The sequence below is a fragment of the Poecilia latipinna genome, unplaced genomic scaffold (genome assembly GCF_001443285.1).
Source record: "Poecilia latipinna isolate Pla-1442-1.1 unplaced genomic scaffold, P_latipinna-1.0 Scaffold534, whole genome shotgun sequence".
Lineage (NCBI taxonomy): Eukaryota > Metazoa > Chordata > Actinopteri > Cyprinodontiformes > Poeciliidae > Poecilia > Poecilia latipinna.
In genome coordinates this window covers 266,251-294,190 of record NW_015113150.1, presented here as the reverse complement: position 1 = coordinate 294,190, position 27,940 = coordinate 266,251, and the positions used below count along the sequence as shown (strand labels likewise).

At 40.2% G+C, this 27,940-nt stretch overlaps 2 protein-coding genes across 4 annotated transcripts in view; one reads left to right on the top strand and one right to left on the bottom strand.

Moving 5' to 3' along the window:
- The window catches only part of cdh23 (cadherin-related 23), a 69,999-nt gene that overhangs the window by 27,861 nt on the left and 14,198 nt on the right, over positions 1-27,940 (top strand). For both annotated transcript variants that reach the window (XM_015040974.1, XM_015040973.1), the window contains 10 exons: positions 21,632-21,853; positions 21,990-22,109; positions 22,215-22,395; positions 22,478-22,611; positions 23,852-24,061; positions 25,113-25,220; positions 25,948-26,050; positions 26,820-26,945; positions 27,025-27,228; positions 27,389-27,847. In XM_015040974.1, the coding sequence (XP_014896460.1) occupies positions 21,632-21,853; positions 21,990-22,109; positions 22,215-22,395; positions 22,478-22,611; positions 23,852-24,061; positions 25,113-25,220; positions 25,948-26,050; positions 26,820-26,945; positions 27,025-27,228; positions 27,389-27,847 (1,867 nt within the window). The remainder of the gene's footprint in view (positions 1-21,631; positions 21,854-21,989; positions 22,110-22,214; positions 22,396-22,477; positions 22,612-23,851; positions 24,062-25,112; positions 25,221-25,947; positions 26,051-26,819; positions 26,946-27,024; positions 27,229-27,388; positions 27,848-27,940) is intronic.
- On the bottom strand, positions 191-19,326 carry vsir (V-set immunoregulatory receptor). Of its 2 annotated transcripts, none has more exons than XM_015040976.1 (7): positions 19,092-19,326; positions 7,658-8,047; positions 7,421-7,492; positions 7,227-7,337; positions 6,452-6,479; positions 5,496-5,671; positions 191-2,640 (listed from the first exon to the last, which is right to left on the bottom strand). In XM_015040976.1, exons 1-7 carry the CDS (start codon positions 19,165-19,167, stop codon positions 2,603-2,605), a joined length of 891 nt encoding a protein of 296 aa, XP_014896462.1. In that variant the 5' UTR covers positions 19,168-19,326; the 3' UTR covers positions 191-2,602. The 2 variants fall into 2 exon arrangements, with proteins under 2 accessions (XP_014896462.1, XP_014896463.1); XM_015040977.1 differs by having other exon boundaries at positions 7,442-7,492; positions 19,092-19,316.

Sequence of the window (27,940 nt, the reverse complement as noted above, 5' to 3'; positions counted from 1 at the left end):
AAACATTGTTTTCATCGGTTTCCGTCCTCAGTGCCGGCCCCTCTCTGGCGAACAGCATCTCAGAGGCACACAAGTGGAACAGCCTTGTTTTATCTGCTACGACTCCCTGGACAGCAGCGTGTCCTTGTAGAGAAATGGTTTTGTAGATCTGTCATTTGAGAGGAACAAGGATTTCACAGACGGCACAGAATGATTCGAGAGTTTCATTTTTATTGTACAGGAAACCAGGAGGGCTGTTTAAAAGCAAGAAACATCCTCTCATGCAAGCTTTTTACAGTATAAAAACACAGATACAATATAAAAGTCATCAAGTGTACAAAAAATATTTTTCAGGGAAACCAGAAATGAATTCTTAAAACTTTAATCCCTTCTTTACACACAAATATACACCCACAAACTCACGTCTAAGCAAAACAAAATGCTACCCTGTCCTATAAACCTGTTAAACATTTTCTTCTTCAGATGATTTCCGCTTGGCACCAGCTGTATGCGTCTTACTCCAGTTTAAAAATAACACTAGCAGGTTAACACAGTCAGATGTGGGCAAAGTGAAGCAGTAACATCTCAGCGTTGCTATGACTGACTTTTCAAATCTTTTGTTCAAAGTATTCAACAGTTTTGGCTTATCGGACCTCATTGCACACATAAAAAAGTAGGATTGAACTTTTACCCTGATGGACATGAACACAGTGAAATCCAGAGGAAGAGTCTGAACGGCAGCGAGTTCAACTCCTGGAAGATTTTATTTTTTTGTTTCGGTAGTATCTGTGAGGCTACATTCAAGAAAAACAATATTTTTTCTCCATAATTATACACAGAGACAACAATTAAATCTTCCTCAAAAAATGAAATCTATTTTTAATTATACAAGTATGTTTAAGGCTATGATGCAGTTGTAAAAGTACAGGACGGAAGGAAAGTATTCAGAGAAACAAGCGGTACGTGTCTGAGGTAGCACAAAGGAAGAAAGAAATGCAGAGAAGAAATCATACAGAAAGAAATGTAATGCCACGTTTTGGAGAATAAATAGAAAAACCTAAAACCTCTTTCACAAAACAGTTCAATCATAAAGCAACAAGTATCTCCTGCAACCTGCCATCAATAAGTTTCTACTTACTGGGGAATGGATATTGGGGAGAGATATGGGACCAGCTGGTACCTCTGATGCACATCAGTGCCTTTCTATTGGAAATTCAATAGAAAATAAGACCACAGTGTTTGTCTTAGGTCATTGGTCACCAATGTGTTCTGCCCTGAACATCCTGGACCAGACTCATCTGCCCACTGCCCACCAGTGGCTCCAACACGCCCCCACTGGGAGCCTCCCCAGTCTGAATTAAGTGCTCGGTCTGGTTTTATGTTAAATTTTGTGTTCATCTGGTGGCACAGACTGATGTTTACAAGCTCTACATCAAACCCTCAGGCCACAAAGCCAATAAACCTCACACAAGTCGACCGTTGAAGTATCGTTGCTGCATTGATTGGTGGTTCTGTTAGCAAACACCAACATGACAAACAAGCATCTGAGTCTGTCTGTTTGTAAAGTAAGACTATAAAGCTGTAGAGCCCTAACCCTTTGGTACGTCGAGTATTCCTGCTGTGCTTGGCGTCTCTGAAGCACAAAACGGCACAATGACTTCTGCCGCCTTTACCACCTTGGAGCCACAAGTTCTGGCGTTGAACTGATTGATGAAAGAGCTGATGGCTACATCCTGTTAATCTTGTCAACTTTTCAGTGCCATCTTTACCTCGCTTGGCGACTCAGTTTGACTGGTAACATCTTACCTTACACAAAAACCCAGCCAGAAGATGTCACAGTATTTTGTAAAAGAGCCCATCAATGCCAGCTAACCCTTACAAAAGTCCTGTTGATTCCTAGTTTGGAAGCTGAGAAGCATAACAGTGGTGGGCTGACTTTAACCCTTCTTGCTGCTTTGGTCCTTTCAGAAATCAGATAGATGGCCAGAAGTCCTGCTTTAAGTTTCGACAGGAGCTTCAGAGTCTGTTGGTTTGGTTCCTGTACACAACATGAACATGAACTCTATAATGACAGGTGATTTTATGAAACTGCTTATCTGACAGTTCTCTAATGACCAGCAAAAGAAAACTGCTGCATTCACAATAAGAGGTTTGACAGTAGAAAGTTCACATGACAGAGAACAGAGTTCAGGCAATGCATTTGAACTCTGGGGATTTGAGCTCACAAGAACTTGCTGCTTAAATGATTTTCTCTAAAAGCTGAGTAGATCACTCTCTGCCTGATTATGGCAAGACTCCCACTTTCAACACTCCTCACAGGGTTAATGAAAGACACGGCAGAGCCAGGTCTGTAAGCTGTTGTCAGTTTGGCCTGAAGATCAGATGCAACCTGTTGGCCTGCAGATGTTGTTGCAGGTGGAAATGGTATGTGGGTCAGAAACGCAGCACTCCTCCCTCCTGCAGTCCAGACAACGAACAGATGACAAATCCAGACAGGAACAATACGTGTTTATGCAGTTACTGTGAGAGAGCTCAGGAGGATAGTATTGGTATTAAAATGAAGGGAAGAACAGAAGAGCTGCAGGAATCTTTCCAGGTCAACAGTTTAGGTGAAGAACGGGCTTTAAATCTGCACCAGGTCTGGATTCTCAGGGATGACGTCTGAAAAGGAAAACAAGTGAAAATCAGTGAGGATAGAGAAATCACTTCGAGACTTTCTGCTGACTGATGAGAAATGACATATGAAGGCGTCTGCAGATTCAGCACTGCACTTCCTGCACAAATATGACAAAACTCTCTAAATGGCGAATGACAACATTTGTGTTTTTCACGTATTTTTTCACCACATCGATTCAAACGTGGGCAGACAGACTGGTAAAATTCACAGAATGACTGGTGTTTTGCTGGTAACTAAAAAAAAAAAAAAAACAAGAAGAAGAAAGCAGAACCAAGAGTCGAACCCAGAGTTGCGACATTGAGATAACAGGGAAGTTCATGTTAAACTAAAAGGACTAAATGATGAAGACGAAAGCTGAAGTTTCTTCACAGAAACCAGAGTGCGTAGTTCCACAAAACATCTGGAAAAATATGTCAGCGGAAATCCTCCATGATTCAGCATACTTCATTTTTCAAGTTATGAAAAACCAAAATAACCTACAAGCTTTCATGTAGTTCAGGATCTGCATAAGCAAACTGAATGTACTCAGTTCTACCTCACACCGCTCACTCATTACAACATCCAAATGAGAAGCTATGGGATGTGCAGACCAAACGAGTCTAATCCAGAATGGATCCCAACTTTCTAAGACTTTGATGATCTGCTGCTAACATCTCTGTACCAGAAACCACAGAACACCTTCTGTAGTGATTTGTCATTTTAAAAAGGAGCACTGATATTGGAGTGTCAAATCAGTTAAAATATGCAGAGCCTGTTTGTTTGTAAACTGGCTCTTCACCATTAAGAGCGAACTGCAGGGTTCGCAGAGCGACCACAGCTTTCTTTTTGAATTGCTGTGGAACGGCTTTAGAGCAAATTTTTCTTCTACTGAGATATTATCTTCAAGGAAGTTCAGTAATCCACCTGGGAATGCCAGGAATGTCTGCCCAGGTGCCCGTAGATTTAAAAAAAACACACCGCTGGAATGGAAACTCTTCGGCGTACCTGAGGTCTGATGTTCTGTGTTCGGTCAGGAAAAAGCAACAGAAGAGGATGTTTGGCTGAAAACTGAGTGGGCAGAAAATGACATCTGATGGGAAGCAGCTCTCCTAGTGGTGGATGTAACAGGCAAGTTCAACCTGTCAGCTTTATCAGCATCTGCCAGGATGTTTCAAGTGTGAACATGCATTTTTTGCAAGACAGGATATTTCAGCTGATATGGATGGAGTCATAGTTGTACTGGATTGCATCAGACTCTAGATTTTGAAATTTAAACTTTCTGATTCATTACCTTTTGCAATACCTTCACACGATGGTGAAAGCACCGATGTTAATAGTTTGAGGAAGAGGTGAATCTGAAAGCCTTTAGACACACAAATTAGTTCCTAACTGCATCATGCAGAACAAAATGTTGGTTTTTAAAACATTAACTAAATGATGCTGTTCTTTTATTTAGTTTTCCAGTCATTCATGACGGTGAGAACTGAACTGATGGAGCCTGATTGGGATCTGTGGTTCTCGAGTCGCCTCAGTTTGGCCAAAGTGAAAAATCTGAAGGTCCAACAGAAACACAAGAACCAGCAGAACTCTGCAGTTCAGTGGGAAGACAGTGGGGAGGTTAAGTTTGTCCTTTTCCAAAGATAATTTATCCTAAATGAATATGTAATCATTGAAGCAATCTTTCGTCGTTTTTCTTTTCTTTTTTTTTTTTCAATAAAACGCAGCATGGTAAAAAGGATTCAGTCAAAGACTTAAAGGTTGCTTTAGAGCTGAAGGTAAACTGCATCAGGTCTGGAAGATGAGCTGAAAGATGAGATTAAATCCTCCAGGGCAGTCTGCTGGTTAACTCTGAAAGTCATTTATGACTCAGCCAGAGTTCTTGACCTAGAAAACCGAGAATTTAAATCGACCCGAAACCGGATCTACGCTTCACATTGCAAGCTTAAACTTTTCTGCAGGAAACTTAGACTGTCAAAGAGTGCTGCTCGATTTTTCTCCTGTTAAAACTCTTACGATATTTATTAAGGATTAATGAGCAAAAATTGACAAAATACATTTGGAGGAAGCATCATATGTGCGTGTAATTATAATACCTGCAATAAGAACAACAATAATTTTAAAATGATTGTGTTTTGTAATGCAAATAAAATGAGACGATCTTTCTTTCCTAATCAAAGAAAGATGTGTACACATTTCCTGTACACACCTGAAAAACAAAAAAATCTGTTTGGGAGGATTTATGCATAAATGTACAAACCCTAAACTAATACCGTTCTGAAGCTCCTATTGATCCATTTCAGCCTCGTTCAGTTCACAACTGGCTCCAGTCACAAATGAACTCGAAATAATTCAGCAGGAGTTTCCTCACATTTACTCCTTTTCATCATTTAGGTATTTAAAAGCTTGTTTTTTATTCAGTTTCCAAATTATTTACTTTCCAAAAGTATCAGTCAGGAGAAGGGCACAAGATATCCACTGGATTATAGAACTAAAGGTTTGTTTCACATAAATCAGGGTCTGGGAGGCTGCCCACATGCTGAGAGCCTGTAACAGGTCAAAGAATCTCTAAAAATCTTGTTTTGTGGTCGGATTAACCAAAGCTGGACTGTTGGGCCACAAATTTCCTCACAATCTAGTAGATTTGGAAAACTTCAGCTGGACAAAGTGGGTAAACATCACCAAGGCAAGATATGGGATTCTGATGGATTTCCACCAAAGAAGACTGGATGCAGAATCAAAAAATGTTTCAACAAACTATTACTCCAAAAGTCTTTTACATTTTCTTTTGTCTCCAAACGGACTCGGTTTTTCTTTTCAACTGCAGTCACAATACGAAGGCACAGATTCCTTCTGTTCCTACCTTCGGATGGGAAGAAAACGTCACCATGTGCGGGAGGAGAGAGGGGCGTTCCCGGGTCCGACAGTAAGTGGCGACTGGTCTCAGAGGGCTGCCGGGTCAGGATCTGAGAAACAGTCCGGGTCTTTGTCTGCGGGGATCCGCCCAGAAACACCGGATTCTCGTGGCCCTGAGCTTCACTACAAACACAACACACACAAAAAGGAGAAGTTTGTATGAAACCACAGCGTGAGTCACAGCTCTGCTTCAAAACTCATCTGCTCCTCAGGACAGAAGCCCGTTTGTCACATTTGTAGTAAATTAGTGAATAGTAAATGAAGAAACAAAACAATCCAAACACGCTCCATAAATGTAATTTCTGTAAAAACTTCATTATTCTGGTCACTCGGTTAAAATGACCAGTTCTACAATACGTGTTGTCATGACAACACTGTGGCGTTTTCATGTACGTGCTTTTATAATCCTACCACTGTTATGTGAGACTCCAAATTATTCCCTCTCTTCACTAATTAGTTCCCCTTTTCATCCATGCTGCTCCTCCATGGACCCAAACATTGTATTTCAGATTATTTTCCATTGTACTCAAGTATGTTTATCAATGTAGCAAATACATTATTTTAGAATTACTCAAATATAACTTAAGCTTTAATTTAGTCATACATTCCCTTCTAAAGGATTTATATTAACCTCCATTTCCTTTGATTGTTGTTCTGATTACTGTTTGACTCTTAGATACAGAACCAAAATAACCCTAACAGAGTTGATATTTACTGGAGTCACGTCACCATATTTCCTTGTGGTAAACGATGATTAATCAAAGAAAAACACTTCATTGGTTGTTAAAGTACAAAAATGAACACACTCTCTACAAAACCCCAAAGGAATGAAACGGCGAGCGCCGTTCTGAGGAGCGACTTTGTTTTGATGCTCTGAGATCAGCTGGCTGTGGGAAAACGTACCTGTCCATCCGCACCAGCTCCTGTCCACCTGGGAGAGAGGAAACAGGAAATGAGCCTCTGTGGCTGAACTGAAGCACAGCAGACTGAATGTGCTTCTCACTGTTTGTACTACAGTTAATCCACCACATCCACAGGAAACGTGTCACACCAGGCACTCTGGGAAACCCGGCATTAAAACATATACACGTATCTGAGTTTGTGTTCTGCTGTGAATATTTGCTGACCAACTTACAGAAGTCTTATGCTTTGACGTTTTTGGCACAGTTACATGTTAAAATTCAGATTTTTTTATTTATTAGGTGGAAGAGAAGCAATCCAAACCAACCTGACTCAATGTGAAAGTACAACTCCCCACCTTTTCTAATGATGATTTCAGTTCCACCAACCACATTCAGGCCATGTTACTCCCAGACAGGAGAATTATGAAATCACATAAATAGAACCTGTCTGACAACATGAAGTAGGCTAAAAGAAAAAAACATCATGCTCTGGCATAACCCTAAAAAAATCTGTTTATGAACATAAACCTTCCATTGTGTCTGAATTCAATCTTTTCCTCCACAGGGATGATGAAGACATTCCCAGAAGCTTCATGGTTTTTGTTCCCTCCAGGAGTAAAAAATACTTTTTCACATTGGTGCAGGCAGGTTTGAAAATGTTTTTCCTTAATAATAAATAATATGTCCCTGAAACAAGGGTGCCAGAAAGCAAAGACAGGAATTCTGTAAGAAGGCAAATCATTTTTCACCGCAGTGCATTTCAGTGCAGTACGTACGTCTGTTTGACCGTGAATTCTCTCTCTGTTTGTAGACCAGGACCAGAATAAGAGGCAGCGACAGCAGAGCCAGAATGCAGGCAGCTAAGGCTAAAGCCACGGGCACCGAGGCTGCAGAAGGAAAAGAAAGAATTTCAAAATAGAAAAACGTTCCAGTCATATTCTGCTTTTAAAGGTCAGAGTTGGTTTTATACCTGGCGGAGTTGGTTTCATACCTGGCGGAGGTGTGGGATCCCAGAACGTGCAGTTGGTCGCCCCATCTCTCTCTAAAAAAATAACATATTCACAGGAATGAGTGCTTGGGCCAATTTTCTTTACTATACATCAAACAGTTCATTAGACTATAAGCAGATAAAAAGTCTGGATGATATAAAACTTGTAAGACGCTCGGTAATTTTAAATTGTATGTCCAGCCTGTTTGTTCTGCTTACTTGGTGTAACATGAAGGACGATGTGGCTGTGGCTCTCGACTGACTGATGGCTGTGATCGATCTTAGCGCCCAGGGCTAGGCAGCAGTAGCGGCCCTGGTCAGCGAGGGTCACATTCCTGAGAATCACCCACATGTTTTCATTCGAATGGCCCATCTCCACGCCTAGTTGCGAGCTGTGGCCTTTGTGGGCGACATCGCGTGGGGTTTCCCCACGTTTACAGTGCATGTCGATGTGTGGTGTGAAGAGCCAGCGGTCAGCAACGTGCTGATCAGGATGTAAGTTGGTATTTTTCTGGTTGCACACCAGCTTGGCAGTCACCCCCTCTGGGCAGGAGTAGTACCGGTGGGCAGCAGACACAGTCAGTGAGGAGCTGGAGTGGGTCGGTGCCACTTTAAATAGAGAGAGAAAACAAAAACAGATGAGTCTAATTATACTTCCTGGTAAAATAAAGGTTAAATTGAACACAAATAAAGAAAGATGAATTTATTTCAAAACTGGAGAGTTGTCACTGTTGCTTTGATCCAGTGTGAGTAGCATGGACTCTGCCTGCTTTGTGTGGGTTATTCTGGCTGGTCTGTTCTCCCCCAACAGCCAGTCTTAGTTAACTGACCATCCTAACACAGATATGAATGTTTACAGCACAGCTGTCTGCACTGTGTCTCTGTTTAGGTGAAAACTGAGACACACAGAACAGAAAAGGAAGGATAAACTGACTTTTTACATTCTGTCAATATATTTTATTGAGATTATTTTGCATACCAGAAATGCTCAAAGTACGGGATAGTTGTAATGTCTAAGAAAACTAAAACATTTTTTTACAGCTTGAAGTTTCTTTGGGTGTTCCTCTATGCAGCTTTAAACATTGTGAGACGATTATTTGCAAAACAAGTAAAGCTCAGTCAGATTGGATGCAAACCAGCTTCCCTGTCGATGCTGAAAAACGTCATGTTTCACCAACATAATGAGTTCAGTTTTTGCTGACTTTGCATGTAATCTCATCTGACCAAAGTATTTCCATATGTTTACCACTTATATGGCTTGTTCCAAACTACAAACAACTATGAAGTACTTCTTGGTTTGTCTCCAAAAGTCCTAATAGTATTCATCGATGGTTGCATTTTAGCATGAATGAATGTGAAAAAGATAGAAGGTGTTTGTGTGCAGTGGAAGGGGAAAAAACTCCCCAATATTTATAGACTAAAGATGACAAAGAATAACCCTGCAGCACTGCAGGAAAAACAAAAAGTCACATTTTGTTCAGGGTATTTTAGGCCTGCAAGAACTAGATTTTCCAGAATAAATATTTAGGGAATTTAGTTTAGGAAGTTGCACGGAACCAAATAAAAATCTTCAGAATTAAAACTTCCAAAGTAATTCTGAAAAGCAAAGATCAGGGTTTCCGTCCTGGGAGCATTTTGCCACATTACCACCACACTTATTGGTGGGATGTTTTTTGCTGGTTTATTGCCAGTTGAACAGGATAAAATATTTCAGTGGAAAAAAAGATTAAGATAACCATCAGGAGTCTGAGAAACTTTAGATCACAAAACTGAAAGAGCCAGAAGGAACATCCAAATACACCTCAGCAGGTACGACTGTAACAAGATCTTATGCCATAATGAATTTAGATATCAGAGAAATGTGAAAGCACTTTCAAAATGTTGAGAAAAAGGAATCCAAACCATTTTGGCTGCATGTTAGAAACTAAATGACCCATGAACCCAAAAGAGTCTGTGAATTTTGGACACCATCTACACGTTTCTCATAACTCAACACAATGTTTTTTTCAGAAATCTTCGTTATGATTGAACAGTTTTTTGGCAAACATGAACTGGGCCAGACTGACTCATCGCTGTATCCTCCCATCAGTTCTTGATTTTCTTTTAGGAGAAACATTCCTTGCTGTTTTAGAATATTAGGCCAATTTTGTTGTTGAACAGATTCCACTTCAGTGGTTTCTTGACTCTGCAGTTTCAGCACTTACCAGGCTTCCGTGTTGCTGGTAAAATCGCATCACAATCCTTTCATGATTTAATAATTCCAAACCAAATGTTCTATTTTAAGTTAAATGATCATTTAAAAATTAAATTAGCTTTCAGATTATCTTTGTCTTGTGACAAAATTTGTTGATCTGAAATAATTAGGTATGACCAAAGCCAAAAGCATGAAATATGTAAGAGGAAAGAAGCTTTTTCACATCATGGATGCAAACAAATCTTCATTTGATTTAGAAAGGAAGTTTTTGAATAATCCTCTTAGCTAGCAAAACACCGTCTAGCTAGCCAGCAAGCTAGCTTTGAAGAAGCCTCAGCCTCATTTTATCATATGTTCTGCAGCATTTTGGTTCTCTGTAGGAAACTGATTGAAAGTTGTAGACAAAATACAAGAGCTGTCACATTTTGTAACATAAACAGCATTCACTAATGCTTTCATCAAACCAAACAGCAGTGGTAGCAAAAAAAGAGAATCTGTTTCTTAGTTATTAGAGGTACTGTGCCATCACTTAACTTTAAACCCCCTACTGAAAACTGTTGGAATATGAAATAATTGAACAAGTTAAAGAATTATTAATGTCTTTATAGTTTGTAATATAGATACTGCTAATTATCTGGGTTTGTTTTGAAACAGGACTAAACACTCAAATGTTTACTCTAATTGTCTCAACTGTCTGGATTTGACAGGTCAGGTTCAGCTAAAAATGACAAAGTAAAAATCTATTTATTTAGTGAATCACATCTTTATTTAGTAGACGAGATTCATGCCTGATACCACAACATGTCACAGACATAACACCACAAACAAACCTCCATAGCAACCAGTAATCTCATCATGCGGCTAAAACTGATGGGCTAAAAACAACCCAATCTCTAACCCAGTGCTGGGTCAAATATGGACCGACCCAACGCTGGGTAATGGCCACTAAACAAAGTTACAATGACCCAAAATTCGGTTGAAACTCATAACCCGACATAAGGGTTTTTAAATTTCACCATATAAAAACAGGATTAAAAACAATCTGACCCAACAGAATTATTCAAGCTGCAGAGTAAATTTCTGACCCAACTCTTGAGTTATGATTTTTGACCCAATATTTGATCAAACTAACCCAACCTAAAACCCAGCAGCTTCTGCCCAGCAGATGGGTTATGAAAATAACCCAGCATTCTTTACTGTGTCCATTTCATGACCAGATTCTACTGCTTTTGCGTTTTTTCCTGCCTTTGGGTCAGCACGGTTGGTTTTCTTCATTTTATGGCTCCAAGCCGCAGTTAGAAACGGTACAGAGTCTGCTGACTAAAACAAACACTGAGCTCCTCTGGAGCCAGAGTTACGTATAAATATAGATTGTGATACCAGTGAAAATGATGTGTAGCTTTAATAAACAAGTTGGGTTGTTGTGGTGTTGTGAAGCAATAGCAGTTTATCTGCACATATTTGTATTTTCAAACATCAGGAAGTGCATGACAGCTGTGAGCCCCTCTTAGATATTGTACCTGTCTCACTCATGAGTTCTGCTTTTAACCACATCCTGTTTTAACTTCTTTATACTTGCAGTAAAATGCATGTGTGTTTTTCATGAACATGACTTTATTTTGCTGAAACAAAATAATCGTCCGACCGAAGCTGTAGTCTGACACTTGCACAGACACGTAACCACTCTTCAACTTCTCGAATATCTCGGTGAAATAAATGACTCCAGCAGAGCCAATGTAAAAAACCAGCAGAGCAAACCTGCCTGTGTCTGCAGCAGACTACAGAGTTGGTGCAGCATTTAAAATTGCTATGTGCTGCAAGAGAACAGGAAGAGTGTGTGGAAGTGTGTACGAGCCAACTACAAGAAAGTGAGGGGGCAAGCAGCATCAATAGAGAAGTATGAAGAATAGTAACAGTTTAAGTCACGAGTTACAGTAAGTGTAAATGTGGAGGGAGGAGAGCGGCCAGGACTTCCTTCCTGAGTTTCTTAGATTCGTGAAAACATCCCTCCGTCTCCTCACAGCTAAAATCTGAATTTTTACAGTCATTGCAGTCTTACCTGCGCCGTCCACTATAAATTAGCTCACTCCACCAAAGACTTTTCAAAACTTTCACACATAAAAATCTAAAAAGTGTGGCATGCACATGCATTCTTCCACATTTTTAATTGTTAGAAGACATGTCAAGCTGAGTAAGATTGGATGAAGAGCATTCATCTTCAAGTCCTTAAACAGATTTTCAATTGGATTTAGGTCTGGACTTTGACTGGGCCACTCTAACACACAAATTGCCTTTCACTGTACCTCTGCTAGAATCAGCTGACGGCTCCAGTCAGAAGACTTTTACAGACAGGTTTTCTTCCAGGGTCGTCCCATTTAGCTCCATCCCTTCCCTCCAACTCTGACCAGATTCTCTATCCATCACAAAGTAAAGCATCCCCACAGAATGCTGCTGCCACCACCATGCTTCAATGAGACCTGAACACATTGTTCCACATTTTAGCTATCCCCAACATGGCTCCTTTCAAACTTTAAACAGGATTTCTTATGGCTTTCTTATCGCCACTTTTACATAAAATCTGCATCGGGCCCACAGATTCTCCTTCCTGCTGTTTGTTCTCCTTTATCCTCCAACAAACAAAGCTGGACTTACTTTCTGTGGCCCGGGTATCAGATTTGCATCTCTTTTAAATGAGCAGAACACAAGTTATCAGTGTGTGGCCTGAGAGGTGGACCAAAAGCAAGCTGGAGCATCTCTTAACTGTGAACAATTGCCAGCGGTCCAGTTGTTTTACAGCTCATGCATCGCTAACACAGACAGAGCAACCTGCAGGTCCATAGACACGTCAAACTCACCACTGCTGCTCACATTATAACAAAGAACCACTGTCGGCTGTAGCTGTCAGGATGAAATTTCTTCTGAAACATCCAGCTTCTCCACGATCTCTGCCTCCAGCTCGCATATCGAATAAGGCTAATTCATGGCCTATCGTTAACCTGAAAACAAGTTTTAGTGCCCAGAGGGGTTGGACATGTCTTACAGTTGTGGTGATGAACAATTTCATGAGTTTTTATGCTTTCTGGAAGAATCCTTGCTGTTACAGGTGTTGTATGTATTCCTGAAGGTTCAGATGAGGCTTCCAGTTGTGTCCGTTAGCAGGACTTTCAGAGAGAAGGTCTCCAAAAAGAGCAGCAAACAGAACAGCAAGAGTCAGTTCAGAATGAAAACGACCGTCCACAGAGAGGAACCTGTTACTGGTTGTAATGTCTGCTACTCATCTTTACCTGAAACTGTCCTCATATATTTACACATAAAAGCCAATTAGCAACAAAGTCAACTGGTAGTGTGTGAGAAAGAGGCGCACATTGATTCAGGTGAACCTTGGCTCATGTCCAGCTGCTTGTTTGTTGATTTTGATTGGCTGTTTAGATGCAATGATGCATTCAATGACCAGAATGAAGCTTTGCATTGTGTTATGTATTTTTCTTTAATTTACACAAGTTGCTCAAACACATGTAGGAGCCCGGCCCCGACTGGCCCCACTGGTTCCTTGGGGTCCCTGCAGAGCTCTCACTTATCAAAATGTCCTTTAACTTGTGGATTTATTGTGTTTACTGATTGAAAGTAGAGAAAAACGTACTTGTTGGTTAGAATGATACTTCTTTTGCTGTATGTTTAAAGTGTTTCCAAAATCTGCTTACGTGGGACGTATTGCAACATGTCTGAAAGCTTGCTCGGCAAAACAGCTGTTTCAGCAACTTCCTGGGATTTAACTAGACTTTGGTCATGAACTCGGTGCATTTAAGTTTCAGAGAATGCACACATGCACCAAGCAAGGAAAGCATTCTGGGGTTTGGGCTGAAATCAGGAAGCACAGCAGCTTGTTTTTGATAAAATGCAATTTAAAACGTTGTGTTAACAATCAGCTGGAAAGGAAGTACAGTAGCTTAATACGCTGCAACCTTTGCTCTTTGATTATCTGTGAATGTGTGTATACACGTCAAGTGTGCATCCTGTGTGTGCCACGCAGTATTTTCCAGCTGAATTCTACAATCGCTATTGTGTGGAAGGAGAAGCAATAGGAAGAGCATGGAGGGTGATTAAGGTGAAACTGGTATCCTCTGGCTGTTCCTGTCTGCTCTGCGGGACAATGGGGCGTCTCTTCTGTTTCACACCCACCCCACCTTCCTCACAAACCCGACTGCCTTTTCTCGCCTGATTTACATAAGGCTTGAGTTTCTGGTTGAAATGGGTTCAGATTAGAGGGTCACAGGTTCACACAGATTGTGTTTCACAGATATCACTCCAACAAGACGGGGCTTTTGTGGGGAGGTGTTTGGAGGGAGGCTGTGAAGATGCCAAGTGAGTGTAGTTTACCCGTACCAACCTCAGAACTGTTCTGATCCGCCAGAACGTATGAAGACACAGCAAGCTAATAGATATCTGCAGGGAGAATGTTTCTGACAGATTTGTTGTTGGCTCTCTCGTATCTAGATTTCTGCTCCTGTGATCCCCGGGGGGTCGCAGGAACAGGCCCTCTTTGTTTGGTTGACACCTGTTGCCACTGACGGCTTTCTCACTCTGAGTTGAAGCGTTTGATATCTGACTCATCTAAGGAGTTCATCTCTCCAAAATGTTCCAAATTACTCCAACGCAACCATATTGCATTAATTCCCAGATCTTTCCCGTCATAAGATGTTGGAAAAACCAGAAGGAGTGTCGGCTCCGTGAACAAAGAGCAGAAGGAGTAAAAAGGGGATCAGCAACAGGAAGTGTTTGAATCTTAGTCACAGCAGGAAGTCAGCAGGTCATCATGTTCAGAAAAGCTCCACCTCTACCTAAAGTTACTTATTTTCCATCTTCAGTGAAGCAATCTGAAAACCATGACAGGTTAGGTGATTTTTTGGTGCTTTCCCTCAAATCATGCATTAGACTCGTATCTATTTGTGGTTCAGTATTTGCAGATTCACCTGTTTATAGATTTTTCCTTTTAATATAGCTCCAAATTATTTTGGGGAAATGTACATATTTGCAGATTTTGTCTAAAATATTAAAAAGGAAGCCGAAATACCTCGGCATTAATCTACTTGACACTCTGTTGGCTGGCGTCTCTAAAACAGCCAATCCAAAACCACCGGTCACTTCCTGTGGAGCTGTCCCACTCATACAAACAAAGCAAACTGCTTTGAGTGAAAAGATTTCCAGTCCTGCAAAATATGGATAATCATGATGCCACAACTGCAGAAATCAGAATAAAGCTGATTGGCTTTATTCTCGTCAGAATAAAGCCAATCAGCTGGCTTTATTCTGACGAGTAATAACACCTCAGCAACTAAAATCAGCAGCTTTTAAATGGCAGAAATCTACAATGAAAAATTGAATCTACACTAATATTACTAGTGATGTTTTTTGTTTATTCTATGTATCAAAACAACAAAGATATGAATCTGTGGTTTTCTACTGGCTAAAACATGTTGTGCTCTACTGGCGCTAACAGGAGAGACTGAATGGATTTTATCAGGAGGAATTATGAATTTAATTTAAATGCAATACAGAATAACTACACCCTAATTGGAATTTATATGGATTAAATTATATATTATAAATGGATATTGTCAGCTACTTGTGATGACATTTGTTGTGAACTGATGGTAAATAAATAAAGTGTATTGAAATTAATTGAGGTTAAATGTTAACGACGCTACAGCTGTAATAATTGTTGTGTTTTATGATTTAGAAGAAGTAGGAATAACAGTTGTTTTTTAAAAACTGAAGAAATTAGATCATGTTTTTGTGTGTCTTTGGTTATCACTATGAAATCTCACCAAGGATCACCAAAGATAGTTTTTTTTCGTGTTGTTCTTGAACAGTCAAGGCTCTAGCGTTGTGGTTAATGCCGCGACCCTGGGCTGCTGAGAAAAATCACCCACATGGGGGACAAAGTGTTCCCAGCAGCGTGGAGGTCACTGCTGGTAACATTTAGACATAAATCGCTGCATGCTAAACGTAACAAATATACAGACCTTTAAAGATGATTGCAGCAGAAAAACTCCCAAAACAATAGAAGTGCCCCCGCCTCCACTCTCCTGTTATTACTAATGCAGCACATGCAGGATATGCCCACACAACTGTTGCACAATCATTCACCAGCTTCCTCCCTCCGTCCCTCAGCACAGGCACGTTATCGTCAATGAGATTGATTACGGAAACCTGCTCCCTAATAAAGATGCACTCATTTAGCTCAGAATCGATGTGAGCACAACACCAACCGCAGCAGGACAGGAAGCAAAGCGATAAAGAACCTTAGAGTGGTTTCATAAGATATGGAGTGCTGAAAGTGTCACTATGAACTAAACTAAAAATAAATAGATGTTATGAATAATTTATGAAAGTCTTAATAATTTAATATTTACAACCAATTACTTACAAAATAAGAGTCTCAGAAACTGGGAGGAAAATTGGTCCCATTCATTTTGAGTGTCAAACACAGTTTACAAAATCCTTTCCTCAATATATTTGTCAGAATTAAAATATAGTTGAAAATAATTAAATTTTATTAGGTCAAACTTTTACCTCTTACTATTAAGCATTTTTCAGGTTGTAGTCAATTATTTTAGACAACCTGTGAGAAAAAGAAGTTTGATCATTTTGAAAGAACCAAAATGTAAAAATGATCAAAAATTATCATTAATATTACTCATTTCTAAATTAAACTGGAAATGAACCAATTTAAATAAATAAACTTAAATTATTTTGTTGTGTTACATATTTCAAACAGCCACTGTAGGACTTTATATAGAGTCTGGCTTCTGATTGGTTAACCTGCACAGTTAGTCTCCTTCAGACCAATTATCTTAACTAGAACAACATTAGTGATCCAAAGGATTAAAATATTTATATTTTTGTGCTTTTTATTGATAAAATCTTACAAATGACAATTACTATTAATAGACTACTTAAATTAACTATTTACACACTTCAGTTACCATGTAATGATTTACTCTGTTTACTTCTCACATTGTGGCCCTTTTGGACCTCCGTACATTGTATGTTCTTCATCGACTCCTTTTTTCTCTGCCATTGTCCGCAACAAGAAGCTAAATGCTTATCTGGGAGGAAAAGAGCCTCTGATTGCAGCTGGCTTTCACTCAGGTCTTGCAGAGTGGAAATCCATTACTGGCAGAGGCACAACGACTGTTTTCATCACAGCCTTAAAATGAAGGAAACTCCCCAACAATGAGGAGATCACAGAAACGGGGTGAGGGCATTTCCAATCGGTCTTGTTATGTCTTAATGGAGCCTCTCAGTCGCTTTTTAGAAAAAACTGCAAAGGCATTTTTCAGGTTTAAACCTGAACTGGGAGGCTGACTCCCAGTTTTAGACTTCAACAACATGTTACCCTGGATGTACCATGTCCCAGTTGTTTCTATAATTGCTGAAAATCTCAATTTTGAGGCTACATTTGGGATATCACCTCTACCTGACTGAACTCCCAAGGTTAAAGAGGAGGGATATGGGCAGGAATGGATTTATGAGGATGTAGACAAACTGGGTTAATGTTTTGAGTCCTTACAATACAAAAGACTTTTAAAGAGGCACATTAAAAGTTACTGATATTCTGGTACCAGGGGTTTAAGGTGCAACTCACCAGATGGGATGATGCGCAATATTTGACCAAAATGAGATTTTATATTTAGTGTTCTGACAAACTAAGAACTCCCATTTATACTTTTCATAAGCAGAGAAACTTTGTTTGAAAGAAATAAATCAGATCTAATCTTCTAATGCCAAATAAAGAATGTTACATTTATTCCACAAATGTAACGTTTCATGACTCAAAACAGTATTTTAAACAATATCTGCAGGATTCTCCAGTTAAGGTTTGAATCAAATTCCAACTTTCCTGTTTTGAGCACCAATAATTGGATAATCTCTGTGGTCACAAATCCTTAAGTTTAACGCTGCTAAGATTTAGAAGTATCTAAAGTTTTTTAGAGGTTTGCCAACCTATTGAGAAGTCTATTAGCCAACTTTGTCAACACAACTGGGCGAGTCAGAAACTACTTCCTTTCTTATGTCAGAATAAATGCTTTTATGAGAAACTGTTGGTTTCCACAAGGTCAGGAGATTTTTATTTTTCGCAAAAAAAAAAAAAGTAGGACAGAACTCATGGGAAATCTGAACACGACCCGCCTACTCCAACATACGTCACACTTCCAATTTCAATTACCAAGATCCATAGTGACACTATGTCATCTATTTGTTATTCATTTATTTGATTAGATTCATTAGCACAGTATCTACATTTCATCCTTTATCCTAAGACAAATTCGTTTCTGTTTAGCTCTTATTTGGGTCGTAAACTGGTAGTAAGAAAATAAATTTAAATTGAGCAGCAAGTCTAGAATGTATGTGAATTCTACTTTTCAAACATTAACAAGGAACCGTTCTGCACACATAGGAATCCATTTAACCCAGGAGTCCCATAGGGAAATACTGGCAGGGTGATAAATGGAAATATGGTTTAAAAAAGGTAATTAAATTAAAAAACAAAAACAAAATGTTGAGCACTTTATTACTTCTATTAAAGAACAAACTAGCACACACTGGCAGAGGGAAATTGTTTGTTTACAGGAGTGAAATGACCTTTAAAGGGATTAAATTATTGTTAATGATGAGGCATTAAAGTCGGTCAACATCACCCATTCACCTCTGAACCCTAAATGTGTCCCAGTGTGTGAGTTTAGCAACTCTTTGGTACTTTTAGATCATTTTATTCATATTTAAGGTGTTTTAAGGAATCGTCTCCTTTGAGTTTACATATCTAAATAGACTTATCCGTGGAGCCTGGGAGCGATAAGAGCGCCTGCTGAGGCACCAGCTGCTCCGCTCCTCCAGCACAAGGCCAAACATGCAGAAAACCGCTGCTCATTAAGGGCCAGCGTGCCGCAATGCCTTTCTCTTTTCCCTTTATTTCTAGACATGTAGATATAAAAAAGACAGAAAAAAAGAAACAAATGTCGCCCCAAAGTGCTGCATGTGTTTCGGCTGGTTCCCCACAGGGAGGGGCATTTAAAGCCGCTCCACGCCAGATGTTCCGTCTCAAAACAACAGCAGCAACCCGAGAAATGTGGAAAATGTTTTCACCTCAGAGTTTTTTACATAAGCACTCCAGCGCAAACTGTGATGCTGCGCAGCTGTTTGTGAAAAAAAAAAAAAGAAAAAAGCTTCAGAGGAGAGGAGGTGGTTAAATTACACCAGGCTGGAGCTGTCACAGCATTATAACTCCATCTGGGTAGAGTTACTACTAAACACATTAAAACTTCTGTTAAGTTTCTACAATCAAATAATGAAAAAAGTCATAAATCCTCACAGCTTAAAAGTGACAACAAGTCCTCACACCCGCGGGGTGTTTAGAAAGTATTAAGTTTCAGATGTCAGAGGGATTTACGCGCTTACCTTCAGCAACAGCAAACAGAAAACACACCCAGAATGTGGGCTTTGTCCTCCAGACGGATGTCCGTCGCCTCTCCATGGCCGGCAGGACTTTAAAAACAAAACGAAGCAGAAGTGCAGAATGTGCTCAGCTGTTGGACCTCTTTACTCTCCGTCTGTTCACTCGTAGTAAAATGAAGAGTCGAGCAAGCAGGAGCCGCCTCTAGTGCGGTTTTTAAGCCACGCCCCTTCTCTGGCTCTGAGCTCCGCCCCCTGAGGTTCAGGCCAGCACAACATCGAGAAAAAAAGTAAAGATAAAACATCTACACATGCTAAACATACTTTAAAAATCATCTAAAATGATTAAGATTCATACCTTATTCAACCTTAGCACTTTAACCTCATGATTCAATGTATGTTGGTAAATAAATTATCTCCAACTCTTCAGTCCCCTTTACTCTGATACCCATAAAAATAATAATTTATGTTTGTTTTGTCATATAAACAACAAAAGAATGTTCCTTTCAGTCACTACCTAGAAGCTGAAATGTTTAAGAATGAATTCAACAGATCAGTCTTCTGAAGTCAGAACTCCACGTGGTAAACACAGAGGGTCCTAAAAGTCCAACATGGCCGCCTCGCATAGTAAACCAAACATGCAAACAAAAAACTATTCTTCCAATGTTTTCTTTCTCTTCAAACCTTTCACATACTTTTTAATGAATAAGATGCTATGATGTATTTTGTTTACAAAATACTAACAAATTATTATTATGAATGCTGTAGGCATTAACACAATTATTATTATGAATGCTATAGGTATTAACACAGTTATTATTATGAATGCTGTAGACATTAACACTCTTGATTTCCTCCACTTTTCTACAAACACTTTTCACCGTTTAACTACTTCATTTATACTTGACTATTTTAAGCATTCAACCTTTACAATAAAAAAGCAAAAGTCAATGTGTTTTAACAAGTCATGTTTTGAGTTATCTTGGTACCAAAAATAATCGCTTCACTTTTATTACTTTAATATTTACCCTGAATGCTAATAAAAGCAGCTCAGTTAGCACCAGGGGAACATCTGTCATTGTGTAGAAAATATGATTAGGATAAAACATTTCTGCATGCAGTTTGAACAAGCTTTGAAAAAGTAAAATGTTCCTTATTCCAAGTCTGCTTGGTATTGAGAACGTTTTTATGATCTGGTCATATATTATAGTAACTATCAGAGGTATGAAATGACACATAGCAGACACTGTTGGGTACAAAACAACCACAATTTCAAAACTATGGATTGCTAAACGGTGAAACGTGCTACAGCCACCATTTCCTGATGAAATAACATCTTAGAAACAAAGATTTACACATAAAACACAAACATTGTTTTTTAAGACTGAGGAACAAACTCATAAAGGAGCAGAGGCGGCTTATTGGCTCTTGTGTGTTGGTTTTCCTCACATCATTTACTCAAAGCACATGTTCTGTGGTCTTAACATACTGTGATATTTCTTAACTCCGCTTTGATGTACTGTAAATGAAATATCATTAAATTCAGTTTCAAAGCCTGATTTTAAGGTCCCAAAGTTCTTAAAACCACCTGTGTGTTTGGACAGATTAACTCACCAACAGAACCGTCTCCTCCAAAATGTTGTCCATCGCTCACATGGTGGAAAAATGCAAAATTGTTTTTTCCATTTCAGAAGTGGAATATTGTTGTGTATAGTTTCTCACTATACACCTCAATAATATTTCTACCTACTCTGTCTGAGTTGATTTCCATAAAAATTTGTCTGAAAATTGTTAATTACATAATCTGTGTTTTGTTTTCCGTTAAATGCAAAGACTAACTTCCTTGTTCCCACCTTGGCTGTGGGATAAACACGTCAGACTGGTTGAACAGAAAGTTACTGAGGCTTTTCTTTCACTTTCATGTCACTTTACATTTTCCTACTTTAAAATCCTTCACTAAATTAAAATGTTTTTTTCTTTACTCAACAAACTTTTTTCCCACAAACATTTCAAAATTATTTTTTCTCCAATACATATTGAAGTCACGCCTCATTTACTCAATTAAGCTTTCAGTTCTTACTGAAGGGCTTCATTTAGAAATCGATTCATACTTTCATTTCCTGATTTATTTTGAGACAAGCACTTTCTGAAAATAATAAAATTATATGAAAATGACATGACAACATCATCAAATTATTATTATGGTATTATAACAGAGCTTTAATTGTGTGTTTGTTGTCATTTCTGCTGTAGAAAGATCTTCTGACCCAGAACTATTTTTATCTACTTCTAATAACTTTGTCTACACTTGTTATTTTTTTCTTTTTTTCAGTAATAATGACTCCTGCATGTGTGCGTTTGTGTTTAGCTTTGTTTCTTCCTCTCTAGATAAAAGTTGATGGAGTTATTGATGCTTTAACGGTGTTTACCCTTTACAATCAACTGACTCTGTATTTATTTAAATTAATTGCTTTGGGAGGAAATCATGGATATCAAATTGATTTTTGTGTTTTGTACCTTGATGAATTTTGCCGTCTTCGTTCCAGACTTCTACCACCGTCTACATTCGAATCGTGGACGAGAACGACAACGCCCCAGAGTTTCCAGAGGAGGAGTACGTCACCGTGCTGAGCGAGGGACCCGACACCGTGGGGGCCACCATTGCCACGGTAACAGCCATTGACCCAGATGAAGGTCTGAATGGGACCTTGCGGTATGCAATCGTCCGGGGCAACCTGATCCAAACGTTCAACATCAACAGCATCACGGTGAGCCGTCTACACCGTCACAGGAGGAATAAAGACAAGAAAACAAACAAATAACTCTGTGTGTGTGTGTGTGTGTGTGTGTGTGTGTGTGTGTGTGTGTGTGTGTGTGTGTGTGTGTGTGTGTGTGTGTGTTCAGGGGAGAATAACTGCTGTGAAGGAGCTGGACTATGAGATCAGCAACGGGCATTATGCATTGGTTATCACGGCTACTGACCAGTGTCCGAAACCTGCTCTCCGCCTGACATCTAGCACAACAGTAATGATCATTTTTTATCATCTTTACAGAGATAATCCAGATTCCCATCACCAGCTCCAGCTTTGTGGGGGTTTGAATAAAAAACCGTCTCCTTCCTGCTTCCAGGTGTCGGTAAACGTCTTGGACGTGAACGACGTGACGCCAACCTTCCCCAGACAGTACGAGGGTCCCTTTGAGGTAACGGAGGGCCAGCCGGGCCCGCGGGTGTGGACCCTCAAAGCAAGCGATGAAGACTCTGGTCTCAACGGCAAAGTAGAGTACAGCATCACTGGTGGAGATAACCAGAGTCAGTGTCCCTCCGTCTGTTTTCTCTGAGCATCTAAAACCGTTTGCGTTCCCCTCTAAGGTTTTCTCTGCTTCGTTCTCAGATGAGTTCATGATCTCTCCTGTGGAGGGCGAGCTTCGGGTGAGGAGGGATGTGGAGCTGGACAGAGAGACCACAGCTTTCTACAACATCACCGTGATGGCGCGGGACCTGGGAACCCCGTCACGCAACAGTTCGGTGAGCCACTTTACGTCAGCAGCCGTCAAGCTGCAAGCAGACGCTACTTTGTCATCATATCCTCTTCCATAAATGGGAACTTATAAGCGTCACTTCTGTATTATAATATCTCTTTGCATAATTCTAACAGCACAATGTCCACAAAATACTTCCTATATCCTTTATTTTCAGATAACTGCTGTAGGAATACATTCCTCTGTATTTTTACTGTTTCCAGGCTAGAAAAGTAGGAGATGAGACACGAGTTTCAAACATTGTGGATGAAAAATTCAGAACAGCAGGTTTTGTGAGGCAGAACAACTATAGACAATTTCAAAACTGTTTTTATGTTCAATAATATACACTTTTTAAAATTCAACTGAAAAACAATATATATAGTAGGGGGAAATATAAAATGAAAAAAATGCAATAGCCTCTTTGCAGAAGTGCACACACTATAAAATTAAAACTTTGATGGCTCAGTTAAAGCACTGGGTCAGTGTGAGGTCACCCTGTCATCAGCTACAGTGAAGGCTCGGCTTTTCTTGTTGGCTTTTCTCGACTTCTCCTCATTCCATCTTTTAGCCAACGCTGTGGTTGGCGGAGGAGTTTCAAAGAATCAGAAAGATCTCTCTTTAAGCTGCTGCAACTCAGAAAAGATGACAAAAACTGCACAATTTGTAACAAGTGGTTCTGTTCTGTGTGTGACGACAGTCTCCTGTATTCTTTTTATTTTGAATTGAGCAATTAAGTTTTACAAGAAACTGGAAGGTTGAGTTATGGTGAAACTAAAAGAATAACGTACACGCAGTAAAGCACGGTGGTGGCTGCATCATTATCTGTTCTTTGTGTTTAAAGTTTTGGATTTTGTGAAGGTTATGAACAGCTCAGAGGTACTTATAGCGCTGAGCTGTTCATAAGAAGCTATAAGTACCAAATACTACATCAGTAACACTTAGGTGCCTGAAGGCTAAAGACAAGGGAAGATTTTATTTTTCAATCATGCATCCAAAATGATGCATGAATGACAGAGAGAGTGACAGAAAATCTATGGAGCCATCAGAGGATGTGGACTAAAAATGTTCTCACAATCAGAGAGATTCAGAGAATGATTGCAAGGCAGTGAACAAACAGTCATGTCAAAACATGAATGGAGAGGAGAAACTGAATTTATAGCTAAGTATTACTTAATAATCTTTGTGAAACAATATTTTCTATGAACATTTGAGATTCCCTGAACAGTGCTGCTTCTGGTGGTCAGGTGGTGGTGGGCGTCTACGTTCTGGACATCAACGATAACGACCCCGTCATCCTTAATTTGCCCTACAACACCAGTGTGAGTGAAGGTGCGGCGATACACACCTCCGTGGCCAGAGTTCGAGCTGGGGACGCAGATAGCGGACGCAACGCACTTCTAACTTACAACATCACTGCTGGAAACCCGGGCGGAGCCTTCTACATCAACGACACGGTAACGGAAACCAAAAACTCTGAAGCCAGACACATTTGTCCGTTCTTCTGCCCTGATTCAGGAGGGCCACACCTTCATGTTGGTCTTAAAAACGTGCAGCATGTCGGTGAGAGCAGCTCGTATTAGAAGGATGTGCACAGATGTTTCCTAATTCTCTCTCTCCTTCTGTAATCAGCTAAAGAGAACAGAAAGTTCCAGCTGAAACTATTTCAACTGTTCTTACATAAACATGGAAACTTCCACATATCACTGACTGCAAGTTTGTTACAGAACCGCAAGAAAAATTCCCATAATAGTCCATAAACATCGTTAGAGTTAGAGTCAGATCAACATGGCCTCGCAGCTGTTTGCAGAAATGAGTCTGTTTCTTCGTCCACATCTAAACATTTCCAGCGTCTTGCAGCAGTGTTCATACATCTTGAGCTTTTTCATGTTTTGTCACATTACAAGCACAGACTTCAAAATATTTTATACAGATTAAAGTGATGGACCAACACAGATTAACATCATTTTGAAGTGGAAGGACAAACAGCATAGGTTTTCATTTCATCAGTAAAAATCTGAAAGGTGTGGGGTGCATCCAGCTCCCTCCAGTCAAAGAACCACCTTTCTCTACTTTACAGCTTGTAGTCTTACCTGTCTATCTGCTGTGGACTGCTCAGTCGTCAGGGAACGTTTTCAAATCTTGCCACAGATTGTGAATTAGATTTAGGTCTGAATTTGTCTAGGCCTCTTGAATGAACACACCCGTAAAGATTTGTGGCTGTAATTGCACCTAAAAGTGACTTTATAACGTTTTAAATCAGAGAGCTGAAGACAAACACAGGCCACACTTCTCAGATTTTTATTAGTGTCATTAGTTTTGAAGCCATGTCTCCTTTTTCTTCCACATCACAGTTACACTCTACCACATTAAACATGTTGCTCTTCAAAACTTCAGCTCGCATCCTGAACTGTCTGCTCTGTGGTTTTCTTATGTATGACGCATCCTGATTTATGTAGTGATATGTCCTTCATGCCTGCAGCTCTGATTCATCTCTGTCCCACATAGTCAGGTGTTGTGCAGGTGAACAGACCGCTGGATAGAGAGTTAGTGGCGGAGTACACGCTAACCATCACTGTGAAGGACAATCCAGAGAACCCCCGCATCGCTCGCAGGGTAATCCCCCTTTCCACAGTCTTAATGTCTCAGCAATTTTCAGTCTTTTAAGCATGCTAAGCAGTTTCATACATTTTAATCTACATGTCGTATGAAAATGTGTCATTTTCAAAACGTCTTTTTTCGTCCTTTACCTGTAAACAACCAGCACTCTTCCCATGGTGCTTCCATGTTTTCTGCTTTACAAAGATAATTAAAAACATCTGCAATAATGATGTAATAATCTCTTACCAGAAACCCATCTCATTAAATTAAAATAAACATATTCAAGCAGAATGAAACCAGTGTGAACAATCTTTGCAAGCAGTTATTACAGGAGCGTCTTTGGTGTTTTCTAAACGGAAGCCAACGTGCAGGTACCCTATAAAAAGGCCGTGTAGAGAAAGGTGCGAAACTGAGCTTGCAAAGGTATGCATCAAGTTAACCACCAAGTCTGCAGCACGGTTCTGCAGGTTCTCCTGTCAAGTTGCAGGGCTGCACAAGGTTGATTTTTAAAGGGCTTAAATGATGTTTACTTCATTTTCTCTGAAGCACCTCGCTGGGTTGCAGCTGATCTAATGTAACTCACATCTGGGACACATGTGATCATATAGCCAAGAAGACCATCTTGCATGGAACTGGTTGGGCTCTGGGGGAGTTAGATGAGGGAAATGCAGAAATAACAGCTCAGCTCAGGCAGACTTTTAATGTTCTCTCACTCTTTCATCTTTTGTTTCAATAAAACCAGGACTCTGACTTTTTGGTTATCACCATTCTGGATGAGAATGACAACAGGCCCGTGTTCACGAGAACCAGCTACAGAGCTGAAATAATTGAGAACTCACCAGCAGGTATCTACCTTCTTCCTTTGATTTGACTAGGACAATCCACATATGCAGTATTGAAACTTCGCAGCGTTGTCTCCACCACTTCCTGACTTTGTTTATGCATAGCTCATGCTTGCTTTTTTCCATCTTGCGGTTTCGACAGATTAACTCACAGCTGTAATTTTCTCTGTACCTTTAAAGGGCATTAGTTCATGTTGTTTAACACATGAACCAATCAGTGATCAGAATTTGCAGCTGGTTACGAATGGGTGAATATAAAAACATAAGAAGTTTACAGAGAGCTACTGACATTTTATCACACAACAACCACGAATTACAATTTACTTTATTTGAATTTTACATCACCGACCAAGAAAAATGTAGAGAATAATTGTGAAGCTAAAGGAAAATCATAACCTATAAATAAATTCTGACAGTTGACCTGCATTTAAATTCAGATCCAGTGAAAGAATACTTAATACACCATTTTGAACATCAGGCAACAACGATGCACATTTTGAAGTACTGCATTAGAAAACAACGTCAAAATAACTTGCTCAATTTTGTCAAAAGTTTTTATGCTTGTTTTTGGCTTTTCTGAAAAAGAGTGAATGCGTGACAGGGAGATAGAGACACATTTGCCAAATAAGTTCTGATGTTGCGAAAGCTCCCATCCACTGATGGGTCTCTGCCTTACCAGAGGCACGAAACACAGAAATCACAGATGTTTTCCTAATGTTTTCTGAATTTCCAAACTGTTCATGAAATCCATCTTTCTTCACATGTTCTTCAGGCAGCACAGTGACTGTTTTAAATGGGCCTGTTCTGGCTGAAGACAGAGACATCGGCCCAAATGCTGTGGTGAAATACCGACTGTTGGGGCCAAGGGTCGACCTCTTCATTGTTGACTCCAACACTGGTAACCTCATTTCTCTGGAGACAGTTAGCATGAAGCCATGCTGAAATAGTAAAGCTAATGTCTCTGGATCTCTCCTCAGGGGTCCTACTGGTGCATCAGGGAGCAAAGTTGGATCGTGAAGCCTTCCAGGACCCTCGGGTAGAGCTGATTCTGGTTGGGGAAGACATAGGAGGGTTAAACAACAGCGTCCCTCTCACCGTCACGATCCTGGACCAGAACGACAACCCTCCTGTTTTCAGCCCGTCTAGCTTCAGCGTCCGACTGCCTGAGAACAGCCCCACTGGTGCGTATGACACGTCTGAGACGGACCTGGTCTCACATGAGATGTTTGTCAGGTTTAACTCGTGTCTGAAAACATTACCGCCTCACTGGTTGTTGTTGAGGTTTATTTGATGGAACTGTAGATGTCTTCCCACTTTCTTACCTGTCTTTGTCACCTCCAGGCGTTGTGGTGACTCAGCTCTCCGCCACCGATGCGGACTCTGGCGCCAACGGTTGGTTGATGTACCGTTTAGAGAGCGGTGCTCAGGACCGCTTTGTGGTCGACCCGATTTCTGGTGCCGTCCTGGTGGGTAACACCACACTTGACAGAGAGGAGCGTGGGTCGTACCGCCTCGTTGTGATGGCAACTGATCGCGGCGCGCCCCCTTTGTCCGGTACAGCCACGCTGACAGTTATCCTGGACGACGTTAATGACTTCAGACCACGTTTTATAGAACCTATAACCATGATAAACGTCAACGAGTCGACCCCACCAGGTGTGGTGGTAGCTACCCTCACCGCTGAAGACCCAGATCTCAATCCAAGGCTAGAGTACTACATCATCTCAGTGGAGGCAAAGGATGATGGGAACAATCCAGTGGTTGGCTTGCAGAACTCCTTCGGCATTGATTTACACACAGGTTGACTTTGGTTTTCTGAAACATTTGTCATTTAAACAACGTTGTTGTTTTTTTTTTACCCTTTTATTTAGATGTTTTGAAACTGCCGACATG

What these genes read in the sequence shown, in the direction of transcription:
- vsir (XM_015040976.1), bottom strand. Translation starts at nt 19,167, where the DNA reads ATGGAGAGGCGACGGACATCCGTCTGGAGGACAAAGCCCACATTCTGG. An exon ending in TATGAAACCAACTCCGCCAG is followed by an intron (nt 7,338 to 7,420) that starts GTATAAAACCAA and finishes TTCCTTCTGCAG; the next exon opens with CCTCGGTGCCCGTGGCTTTA. An exon ending in GAGCTGGTGCGGATGGACAG is followed by an intron (nt 5,672 to 6,451) that starts GTACGTTTTCCC and finishes TTGTGTTTGTAG; the next exon opens with TGAAGCTCAGGGCCACGAGA.